Source organism: Nycticebus coucang, chromosome 2 (assembly GCF_027406575.1).
Source record: "Nycticebus coucang isolate mNycCou1 chromosome 2, mNycCou1.pri, whole genome shotgun sequence".
Taxonomy (NCBI): Eukaryota; Metazoa; Chordata; class Mammalia; order Primates; family Lorisidae; genus Nycticebus; species Nycticebus coucang.
In genome coordinates, this window is record NC_069781.1 from 7,307,403 (window position 1) to 7,319,733 (window position 12,331).

Below are 12,331 nucleotides of genomic sequence, written 5' to 3' on the forward strand. Positions count from 1 at the left end.
TGGTATAACGTTCTTTAGGGTAGTTTTAAAGGCAGGACTTTGAGTGGATGAATCATAGATTCAGCATGCTGTATGAAAGAGCCAGACCCAAGGGAGGACATCCTGAATGGCCCAGGCACAGGAAGCTCCAAGACAGGCAGATTCAATGATGGTGTGATCAGAGCAGTGACTGTGGGAGTTTTGGAAAGGGGCAAAAAAAAAAACAACAAAAAACGCTGGAGGGTGATGGACGTCCTACCTTGCCTGTGGTGGAGGCTACAGAATGGTAGCCAACTATACATTTTAAAAGGATGAATCTTCTGTGTAAAATATGTCTCCATTTAAAACATTCCTAGTGGGCAGTGCCTGTGGCTCAAAGAGTAGGGCTCTGGCCCCATATGCCAGAGGTGGAAGGTTCAAACCCGGCCCTGGCCAAGAACTGCAAAAAGAAAAGAAAAAAATCGTCCTGGTAAAACATTCCTAGTAAAATAAGGAGCTGGGACTGAATGAATTCTAAAAATGTTTAGAGTCTAGACTTGTGGATGTCTCTGCTTCCGACATGGCGTGACCCAGAGCTCTGGATGACCGCTGTCGGGAGTTGCACTAAAGCCGCTCACACTGTGGACTTTGTCCAAGACTGTCATCTCCCTGCAGTGGCAGCTGTGCCCAGGGCCTGATTCTGTCCACCAGCAACGTAGGACTTTCCCTTGTTTGCATTTTAATAGTGGCTGCCTCAATCTGCTAAGATGCCTGGGACTTCTTTAGTAGGTGTCACCATCCTCGGTGGGAGCAGGTAGGAGGCAGTTAACTAATTTAATGAACAAAAATCACAAAGAAAAGATGTATGAGAAGGAGGTGGAAGAGAGAAAGCAGCCAGGAGTCACTGACTCCCTAGGATCACAAACATGTATTTCCGTCATAGAATCTTTATTTTACACATTTGCATCACAGCAAGAGAGTTCATCGCATACATCACCGTCACCTTGATCTGACCCCCATCCCTTATATGTTTACATAAATACTCTTCAATGATCATTAGTGTTTAAAAAAAAATACTGAAAACTCCTCCTGCATCCCAATCTACCCAGGAAAGCAAATGATATTTACAGACCTGCAAGCCTCCCTCAAATGAAACTTATTTCTGGATTAAATGTCTGACTTCTTTTGTGGTCACAGGACTAGGCAAATGCAATCTGCAATCTGTAAAAGCTGCTTAAAGAGTCAAGAACCATCCCCTGTGTGGCTAGGATTCTGGATCCTGTAATAGCGCCTCAAATGCTAAGAAGGCTGCCCTCAAGCTCTCCTGTCTCATCTGACTGCCCACTATAGAATCCCAAACATGCATTTCTGTCACAGGACCTTTATTTTACACATTTGCATCACAGCAAAATAAGCTGTCTTGGGGACTTAGATTTTGTTTCACCCAGAACTCCCCCTCCCCCAACTTTCTGTCCTCAGGATCCAACAGGTGCCCATCAACACCACTGTGCCTCCCTCAGGGAGTGCCTGTCCTAGCCTTGCCTCACACCATCCAAAACCATTATCTGTTTCTCAAGCACAAACCACACAGGGAGGGCAGGAGGGCTTAAGCACATCAGCAGGATACAGAAGCGGCCCCTAGGGAATTTGGAGAAGGTTCTGCTTACCCACCAGTAACTACGTTCCAGGTGGTGACAAGTATTAGCACCAACTCAGGCGGCTGTCCTTTAGTGCCAGAAACACTCTAGGGAAAACTGGAGTAAAGAGCAGATCTTCTAGAACATTTGCTATGTTCCAGATGAATACCCTTTTGATATACCAAGAGGTACCAAGTCAAAGTCTGCCTTCTTCAGCTTCCCTCCCCATAGGCACCGCACACTGTGCATGTTACAAGGCCGGGCGGGTCTGAGAAGAGCAAGGCATGAGGTGTGGCATCTGGGAGCAGGGCTGGAGGAGTGGGCCAGGGTCTGTTTTCTTTGAAATTCAGCAGCTTGGCAGTGTGAGACATGAACCTTTCGGCTGTTTCACTGGGTACAGGGAGCTGGGCCAAGAACCTCCTCAGACTATCTAATGCTCTAAAGAGCCTTCCTCGAAGAAAATACTTCAAGATAGGGGAGGTGGCCAGAATACCTTCACAACTAAAACAGGCATCTTCTACACTCTTCTTTGGCATATAAGGACTATTCTTTGTAGCTGACTCTTACAAGTACTGAAAGGAGACAGTACACTTTAGTGTGGAAGGACCATCACATGCAGGCCAAAGCTATGATATATAGCATTAGTGTGCACTGTCTTAACAAATTCTCCTTAGTGTAGAAAATATCTCCTCATGGCTGCTGGGAGAAAACACTGCAATGCACCAAACTCTGTTGTGGGACCAACAGGCCTGGGCAGAAAGGAGGTGGGGGAGGGAGGAGGAGGAAGATGAAGGGAGGAGAGGAATGGGGGAGGGGAAGGAAAGAGAGGAATGAGGGGCAGAGGAGGGAGGAGGAGGGCGGCCGATGGCAGAGAGAGGAGGGGGAAGGGAAGAGTGAAGGATTGAGGGAGGGAAGGCTGTGGGACACAGGAGAGAAGAGATACTGATGAGATCATAATTCGGGAGTGGAAATCTCGCCACAGCAATCACGTGAAGTGGACTTAGGAGGCTGTGTGCTGCCTTGGCTGGGGGGAGAAAAACGGAATCTTTTACTCAAAAGTGGTTTCTTGAAAGAAAATGAAACTGGCCCAGGTTTTGCTTGCAGCCCTGTCTTTGACACTGGAGAAAGCATCTCTTTACAAGACAATGGACCTTGGCAGCACCTGTGGCTCAAAGTGGTAGGGTGCTGATCCCATATGCTGAAGGTGGCAGGTTCAAACCCAGCCCCGGCCAAAACCCACAAAAAAAAAAAAAAAAAAAAACAAGACAATGGACCACCAAGTCATCAGGATCATATTCAACATGACAGAACTTAAATTACTTAAATTTTAAAGCACTGAGGATCTAAGAAATAGGCTGATCAATCCATGACCAGTGTTAAGAGCCAGGATCAGGAGATCAATGGTTGTTCTTGTTGTCCAAGAAATAATTTTCTAGCAAAATACACACATTTCAGTACATCTCACAGCCAGCAGCACTTTTAGTCTGCCGATTTCTCAAAGGAAACATGGAGTTCTGTGCAGGCAGGACAGCGAGCAGAAGCTATAAATACCACCCATGGCTCTGTGATGTGCACTCGGTGTTTTTGCCCAATCCCTGAAATACTGCGAGGGCTTTAACTGTTCAAACTCTGCACGACATTGAGCCCAAGTGGCCAGTGATGAGCAGCCTGCAAGAAGGGCCTGCTAGTTAGTGACACTACTTGCCTCGGGACCATCTTTACTTGAGGACAACTGAACACTGAGTCACAGCTACTAAGTGATAGAGAAAGAGAAGACGAATTTACAGAACAGGATGAAAGCTTAAATAATTTTTTTAAAAGCTTGGAACTACCACCGTTTTCCTATGAGCTGGGGTTTTGATTTTTCTTAATCATCAGCCTGACTCCAAACCTTCTACCTGCTTATTAGGAAGGCTGTGACTTTACTTGTAAAGGGCTACCCGACTCCATCTGCGTGCTGCTGTTCCACCAAGTTCAGGACTATAAAGCTGAGGCCTCTTGGGCACTCTGTGGATGAGCCTGGAGGTGTGTGTGGCATCTGGAGACCACGCGCTGGCACGGCTGGGAAGGTGCCTGTCTGGGCTGCGGGCTGGACAGTGCTCGTCCGCACACATGCTCACTCTGCCCCTCACTCCTCTACTCCCTGGTTTCCTTGTTTCAAAAACTGAGCATGTGAAATGAGGCCACCTCCACGGAGACTCTGTCTAATAGGGAGGTTTCATCATACCTTTTGTTCCTGCCAAGGAGTCTATCACCTCGCCAACAACATCTGCTTGTAGGAGAAACAGCAAATGCATCCTTCTGAAGGAAGGACCTCCGAGAGTTTGGGTGGTCTTAACACAGGACGCACTTTTGCACTCCTACTGTGTTTACGTACAGGAAAACAAAGTGTTAAAAGTATTCTGCCTCCTGTCACATAGCTCCAAGTCAAGTTTTAAAAAAGAATTCCCTTAAGTGACTCCTTCATCTCCTGAAGATGGGAAGTTACAAGAAGCTTCCCTAAAATCCCTGCTCAGAGGCATCGGCTGGGGCCCCAGAAGAGGCCCACTTCTCCACGTGAGCCAAAAAGTGGGACCAGGCAGAGCACGGAGCGTTGAGAAAAGTGCACAGTAGGAACACCCATGGGTCACTCATGAAGGGACAACAGCATGGGAGAGGGAAGAAGACTAAAGAGAGACTTTTTGGGTTCCAAATCTGCGATTAGGAATATGACCCCAAATCCCCTGGTTTCTGACTGGCCCTCTGAGCCAGAGGTGACAATCACCCCCTCAGGTGGCCCTGCACCTGCTCACTGACAAGCCCAGGCAGGGGTGTCTCAAGATTCTGGAAGCAACCCTACCCAGTGGCCCCCAAGCACCAAGCAGCACTGCTGACGCCATGCTTTGGTCTCCTGGTGAGCCCTGGGTCACTAGGGACCTTCAGAGCTTGTCTCATTATTCAAATGACTAATCTTTGAGCTGCAATACTGTTCATTTCAGGCAACTATGTGTGTTTATCCCCAAGCTCTGAAAGTTTGGGAGGGAACTTCACTGAGTTTCTGTGAAAGATTTTACTTTCCACAAATCCCTGAGTATAACACTGTTTAAACAAACTCCTTTTCCCCACATGCATACTCCTGGGATCCAGGGACCAAGTCTGTGTTAAGTCCTGCTTGGTCAACAGGAAAGATTTCTAATGAGGATGATCTGCTTGTACTTAAGTGTTTGTTTAAACACTACCTTTGTGCCTCCAGCTGCTCCTTAAGGAAAATTCCTTCCCATTTTCCACAGAATTCTGATCATACAAAATAGATACAAGCCACAAGCGAGGGGCGGAAACGAGAGACAGTGCTGCTCTGGACTTCCGGGGGAGCCGGGTGTGTGGGGAATCCTACAGGAGAATGCTTTTTAGGCTTACAAATACATTTCTTTCCATCCACTAAGCAACAGACTATACTCAATCAAGAAGATCATTTCCCACCCCTGGGCTGTGTTCCAGGACCAATGACCCTGACTGTGACATTACAACCCTCGGATGACAGCCCTTTTGGAAAGACCACTGGACCCCTAGAGCTGTCAGATCCTGATCACCTTCAAAATCTGGAATAAAGGTCTAGGGCAACATTCAGGGCCGGGCATGCTGGGGCAGGTGCTACATACTAAATTCGGCTTTGACGTTGCTTTCTAAAATAACCTAATTTCATTTACTTTTGTGCCCCCCAACGATGCGATGACACTCTTGCTTTCCCTTCTTTGTAAGTCTTGTGCCCTCAGCAGACACCTGACCATGCCCCACAGCCGCACTCCGGTACCTTGACTGGCACCAGACTCACACTTCCCACCCCTCTTCCCTCCCTGTGTTCTTTCTACTCTGCCACACGTGTGGGGTCACAATTGCATATACCCTAGGGCTCCCACCTGAAAAAAGAGTTTAAGTGAAAAACAAATTCTTTCTTTTCTCTTCCTCCCCCTTTTCTCTCTACCGCTCCCTACCACTTCCACCTGGAGGAGAATTATAGCTGCCCATCACCAGCCTCAGCTGCAGCTTCCATTAACGAGTACAAAATCAGGTTTCTGTGGCACTTCACTCTTAGCCACGTGCTCTGTGTCACTGCCAGGAGGTGCCAATAGTTCACTGTCAGGAAATGTTCTTGCTCACCAATGGGACAGTTAATAAATTAAACGTCTCCTTTGATAGTGCCGGCCTCAACGTCAACTCTATCACACAGTGCCTTCCCAGTCGCCCTGGGGCTCCACAGAGCCATTGGTCACCTTCTTGACTTTTTTCATATTCTCCATCACTCCTGACGTTGTCACTCTGAACAAGGAAAAAAATAAAACAATCAGGAAAGTCTTATAGTAAAAGGCCGTCACAGCACAGTGGGTGGGAGTAGTTACAGGTATTGGATCTAGAATCCTGGCCTGGTCTTGCTAGGAGTTGTAACCTTGTATAACCTTGGCCAAGTCATTTGACTTCTCTTCTTTATTAAGTATAATAAATTTCACATTCTAGAACCATCATAAGGAAAAAGAAAAAATTCTTCAAAGTACCTAATCAATAAACAACGGCTGTCATTACAACCATGACTAACCTCTTTCTTTTTGCCATGACCTCCAGAATTTTTATGTTGTAGACAGACACAGTGGTTAGGGTTACGGGATTGATATCTGTGCCATAATTAACATTTGGAAAAGAAAGCTAATTAGCCGCACAGACATTTATAATAACCAGCCACAAGGGATCATTTCTGAGTCACAGGACAGAATCACAGATCAGAGGAATCTTCTGGGGCCAAAGATTCTTAGACCACTACAGAAAGAGGACTAACAGCTTTCTGCAAATCCAGGCCCTGGTTTCTGCAGGCTGGGGCCTGGCTGGATGGCTGCCAGCATGCGGTCTCTGCCTCCACTCTGAGCTCCCGTTCTGCCTGCCAGTGCTTGGCACTGAGGAGGCACCAAGGTGCTGGTCGCTGAACATGAGAACTGAAAATGGAAGGTGCAAGGAGCTAGTAAGGCAGCCACTTCCATGAGACGAATCAGGACACCTCCAGAGAGGGCACAGTCTATGAGAAGACAATCTCCTGGCTCGCAAAGGTGAGCTGGGAAGATTTTAAGGTGCTCTGCATCTACGAAGGAACTGGGTGGCTCTGTGAGCAGCAGGAGAAACCAGGCAGAGATATGGAGCGTCAAAACCCACTTGGCCCAGCAATCAGAGACAATGAGGCACTTATGTTCCCCTACTGTGAACCAATAGGAATTTCCTTATCAGTAAAATAAGTTCCACGATCAACTCAATTATTTGGTGTGCATCGGGCTGGACCTCACAGGAAATGCTTTTAGGGGGTTAAGGGAGAAAACTTCTCCTTTTCTTCGTTCTGCTGTTCCTGCCACCACATTGCTGCTGTGCCCAAGCTTGAAGCCACCAGCCCTCCCTAGAATCGAGATCGTTCTCAAACAAGACCTTCCAGACTTGGCAAAGTTGGGCCAAGATATGTGGCCAGAACATGGTTCTTGTGGAAGCTGAGGTTTCCATAGATGCTACTGAGTGTAAAAATATCCTCCGAGACAAAGGGAAACACCTTGACTGGGCACCAGTATCATTTCCTCCCTGATCTCCCCCGGCAGAGATGATGCTTTCCCCCAGAGGACGCGCACACAGAAGCCTTCTCTGAAGAAGCCTTCTCTACCCGGGCCAGAGGACAGCAGCCCTCTGCTTGTCCACATCTGTTTGTAACAGAAAGGAAATGCAACCTCCCATCTTCCAGAAACCCTCTGGTAACAACACAACTATCCTATGTTGTTAGTAAAGGACAGGCACTCAACACACATTGACACTGACAGGAAAGTACGCTCACTGAGACCCAGGCGCGGCTGATGGCCTGCTTGGCAAAGACATTTTGCACCTTTCTCTCCTTAAGAAAATGTTCCTTTTCAGGTGGTGAACCAAGTGAGAAGACAACTTCTAATCTTTCAAGATTGGCCTGGTGCTAGGTGACAGAGGAAAAAAAGGAAACTGTTGCTCTTAGGGAGACAATATCCCCTTCCAGAGCCACAACACAGAGTCATTTACGACACACACCTGCTAGGAAGAAGCCCCTCTGCCTGAGGACTGTAATGAAAGCTGAGGAAGAGAAAGGCAGGGGGTAGGCAGTTTCTGAAAAGAAGAAATACAGCAGGCGAGAGGCGTGGAGGGAAACACCACCACGTTCCCTGTGCAGTTGCGGGATACTGAGCCGCAGGAGTATCTCCAGCCGCACGTGAGGAAAGCAGCAGGGAGAGAGTCAAGGGCGGGCTCGGCAGGCAGGGCAGCAGCAGCCTCATCTGCCTTGTCTAGGGGACGAACTTGATTCTCATTCCAGGGGTTCTCAGAGATTGCACCCTGGAGAGTTTAAAAACACAGATGCCCAAGCCCCAGGCTCTGAGAATCTGAGTTTCCAGGGGAGTGGCCAGGAAACCTACATTTTAAAAACACTCTCCAAGTGATTCTAGTAGCCCAGGAAAATAGACAGGAAGGGGAGAAGGTCAGAGTTGGGGAAACCAGCCATCATGGAAGCTGGGCTCTGGGATGCAAAGGGGGGTGGGGGAGTGAGACATGATGTTAGGCCTCTGCAATGTGGTCCCTCACCCACACCAGCTGAGGAAGAGGGAGGTGCTTCAGTCACCAGCTGTCTTCTGCTGCTGGCACTGGGGTAGATGGTGGTGGTACCAAGGCCTGTGGGAACGCAGAGGAAAGGCACAGAGAGGGACCCGATGCTCACAAGTGGGCTGGAGCTGGGGGTTGGGCAGCAAGGAGATGGTCGGGAGCACCTTGGGTTTGGGTGAGTACCCAGAATGAGGGGAGAGAGAAGGGGAGCACAGGCATGTGGAGCACAGGAGGACACCAGAGGTGGGACAGGTGTGGGAACAGTTGAAGTGCCTTAAGGAGATGAAGAAACCTGAGGGAATGTGGGGAGGAGAGGGAACTGCATCCCATTCCCCCAGCAAATGCGAGAAAGTTGAAGGCCACCTGGGGCCTCAGGGCTGCTGGTGAGACTGGCCAGCCCCTGCAGCCCTGGCTCCAGACATCCTCCTTGCAATCCAGATGCTGCAGCAGTGAGAAGACTGGGTCAGACGAATACCCTAAAGCCTCAGCAGAAGGACACGTGGAGGCCGGGCCTTAGCAACTTCATAGCAGCCCCCGGGTGTCCAGTTTCCGTACAAACACGGGAACAAACAGCTAAAGAGCCAACAGCTGCCCAGCAAGCTGCACCACAGGTAACAGTCTCCATGCCCTGTGGGGCAGCACAGGAAGGCCCTTCAGAGCTCAGCGTAAGCGGCCAGCATGGTGACGTGCAGAGTATGTGAGGCCTGCCCTTCCTACTTGCTCTGTGCTCCTTCCTCTCACCCCACAGCACACCTCCCTCACAGCATGGCAACACTCAGCCACAGTCCCCACTCTGGAGGGCCAATGTTGCTGCTCACAGCCAGCTGCAAGCAGACTCAGCGCACGCGGACAGGCTGGCCATTCCGCCTGCCAAATCCACTGCCTGCTTCCAGCAGAAGCTATCTGCTAGCTCTGGGGCTGCTCTGGTAAGCAGTTCTTTGAGCCACTGCTGACTTCAGGAAGGCACCTGCCTCAAGGGCCAGCAGCTCCTGAGCCAGCCAGAGGCAAGGGACCTCAGTGTCATGCCAAGCAGAGGCAGTCCCTGGGCCCTGTGTGCCCAGCATGGGCGAGTCTGTGGAGGGGACAAGGAAGGGCCACCTCCTGCTTTCTTTCTACATCTAAAGGGTGACACTCCATCCCTGCACCACCACCCTTTGCTCACAAAGCCCCAGTGTCTGTGTTTATAAGTAAAAATGCTGAACGGGACACAGACTCCTGCAACAGCAGACTACAATCATCAGATGTGGCCCATGGATGCTTCTGCTTCAATAACTAAAAACTGTTTTCTGGATTTAAAACATAGAGAGGCCTGGTTAAGAGGTAATTCTTAGTCTCCAGTGCCCTTTTCCACTTGTGCTCCCACCTACTTGAAAGAACACAAGTAGCAGTGATGGTTGACAGCAACCTTTAGGACAGGCATCCTCCAACTTTTTAAACAGGGGGCCAATTCACTGTCCCTCAGACCGTTGGAGGGCCAGACTATAGTTCAAAAAAAAAAAAACTATGAACAAATTCCTATGCACACTGCACATATCTTATTTTGAAGTAAAAAACAAAACGGGAACAAATACAATTCACACCGCTTCATGTGGCCCGTGGGCCGCAGTTTGAGGACGCCTGCTTCAGGATGTGGTCCTGGAATGAGAACCCCAGGGAAGACAATCTCCTGGCCTGGGAACTCACAGCAAATATTTCTTCCCACTCTCACTGCTCAAGATAACAGAAGTGATTCAGAACATTGGGTGGGGCATATGCACAGCATATAAGGCAGCTACCAAATCTGGTAATTAAAATTGCATGTAACACTTTTTACCTTGCTGATTATCTTAACAACAAATTCTGTCGCCAAATTGGTAGGCCTAACGAGAGACAGTCAAAGAAACAGAAGAAGAAGGGGACAGGAAGTTACTATTCCTTCTGATTGAAACCTCATTCCAATGCTGAGAGAGCTGGGTCAGGCTGGTACAGATGGCAGCCACGTGGCCTGCACACAGGCTGGGCTGGTGGAAGTGGTCTCTCCAGGGGGTGAGGACACACGGCTCAGTCCAGGAGGCAGCTGCCAAGACTCACTTCCCAGGGCAAGGGAAGGGGAAGGAGGGTGGCCGGGTGGAGGGAGGGTAACTGACAGGACCTCACCTACTGTGCATAATGCAAGGGTAAATGTGAAATATATTAAGAGTATAAACGTCTTAACACAACAATTAAATAAGTGAGGTGAAGGCTATGTGTTAACCAGTTTGATGTAAGCATTCTAAATTGTATATAAAATCAGCACATTGTACCCCATAAATGCAGTAATGTACACAGTTATGATCTAAAAAAAAAAAAGATTTACTTCCCAAAGGTACTGCAGTCCCTTCTGCTCAGGTTCAGATAAAGGTCACAACATATGCGAAAGAAACTGCCAGAATCTCAGTCAGTAAGGCCAGGTTAGAGTTCAAGTTACCCTTCCTCCCACTGGCTAAGACTCATTATAAAGAGTGTGGATTTGCTGGGGGGTGGAGGGAGGTGTTGAGGGAAACAGGAGGGTGAAAGACATAAGAAGGGTTGTGTCCCATAAAGAGGTGCTTTGTTTTGTGGCAGGGATCAGACCTGGCTCCCCTTTCAGGAAACACCTCCCAGTGTGGATGACACTTGACAGACAGCTGATGACCTTCTAGAAAACAGAGGCAAGGGCTCTGGTTGCCTCTGGCTCAGGGTTATTTCAGGATGACTGAAGAGGTGCCAGCCAGGAACAGCACTTCCAAGCAGAAGAGAGAGATGACAGCCCCGGGTGCTGTGTGGTCCAGAGAAACTGTAATTAGCCTCTGCGTATTAGCCTCTACGCTAGCTCACTGGTGGGTGAGCAGGGATGGCAGGTTGATGGCAGCGCCTCCATCTCAGGCCTATTCTGCTCTGTCACATCTCACACATCCACAGGACATTCCCAACAGTAGCTAAAGAGAAATTCCAGAAGAACTTCCCCAGAATGATTCCCTTGCTGCTGTGAAAGCACCTTGCCTCAGCCCATTCCTCAGTGACTTCTGCTTCACGGGCTGCACCTAGTTGGTGCTCACTGGACACACCACAGCCCTACACAAAGCCTCCTTCCAGCAGACGGTCCCTGCATCCTTTCTTGTCACTGGAGAGCTCATTTCACATGTACGGCGTGGCTCACGCTAAGCCACAGAAAGGCACTCAGCATCACCACGTCCCCTTCCCTTGTCACAGAGCCAAGTAAACTAAGATACTGACTCCCACATGCCAAGTTCAACTTGGTCCTGCTCTCTAGCTCCTGCCAGGCTGGTGGGCTGTGCATCAACTAACTCCTTGCTACGCCCCTGGTTTTAATGCACAAAGGCCCCCTGCTAAAATGGCTCCCATGGTCATCGGATACTGTCAAAGAGAAACAACATCCAAGCAAAATTTTAAACAAGTTTTGCCATGAGATAAGACAGTGCATTCAGGCAATGGCGGAGGGAAAGGATGTGGGGGACAGTTCAGAAAAGCAGAGAAGCCATAACCCCGCACCACTCGGCTGAGAAACTGCACAACCCTCCCTGGGAGCAAGTGGGCTACAGGGCTCCCCGTAGGGGAAGCATGCCCCGTTACTCACTGAAGCTGCTGCCGACCAGACCTGCTACTTTATAAAAGGCAGGTCTGACGGTCCCCTGCTCTCTCCTCAACTCCTCTGCACAGGGAGACGCTGTTGGGGGCCACCAGCAGGCCTGCCTTCGGTTTATGTTCCAGGGGTGGGGCTGAGCACAGAGTTGCCCCATGCTGCCGGACAACAAGCAGAGCCCAGTATGGGCAGCATCTCAGCCTCTGAATTGAGAAAAATGAAAAGGCTGCCATTGCTGGGGGCAGAGCCCTCCTCCATACCAGAGGAACAGAAAGGGAAAACTCAGCCTTAAGCTAATCACCAGGCACAACTGACCTACTATGTTACAGAGTTAACAAGCAAACATACTTAATCACTATTCATATTTCTAGAAAATGATTGCCCTTTCCCATAAAATAGGTGCTGGACTTACCTTTACACAGAACAGCCCATATTAGTGCTCAGCTATAGGACAAAAGTCATTGTACTACCTGCGAAAAGCCACTTAGTTATCCGATGACAAAGGATATTTGGG

General features: G+C 49.0%; 1 protein-coding gene across 3 annotated transcripts in view; it reads right to left on the minus strand.

The window, feature by feature from the left end:
- Nucleotides 1-885: 885 nt before the first annotated feature.
- The window catches only part of GPR107 (G protein-coupled receptor 107), a 76,424-nt gene continuing 64,978 nt past the window's right edge, over nt 886-12,331 (minus strand). For all 3 annotated transcript variants that reach the window (XM_053559770.1, XM_053559774.1, XM_053559781.1), the window contains exon 18: nt 886-5,891. In XM_053559770.1, the coding sequence (XP_053415745.1) occupies nt 5,795-5,891 (97 nt within the window). In that variant the 3' untranslated portion in view covers nt 886-5,794. The remainder of the gene's footprint in view (nt 5,892-12,331) is intronic.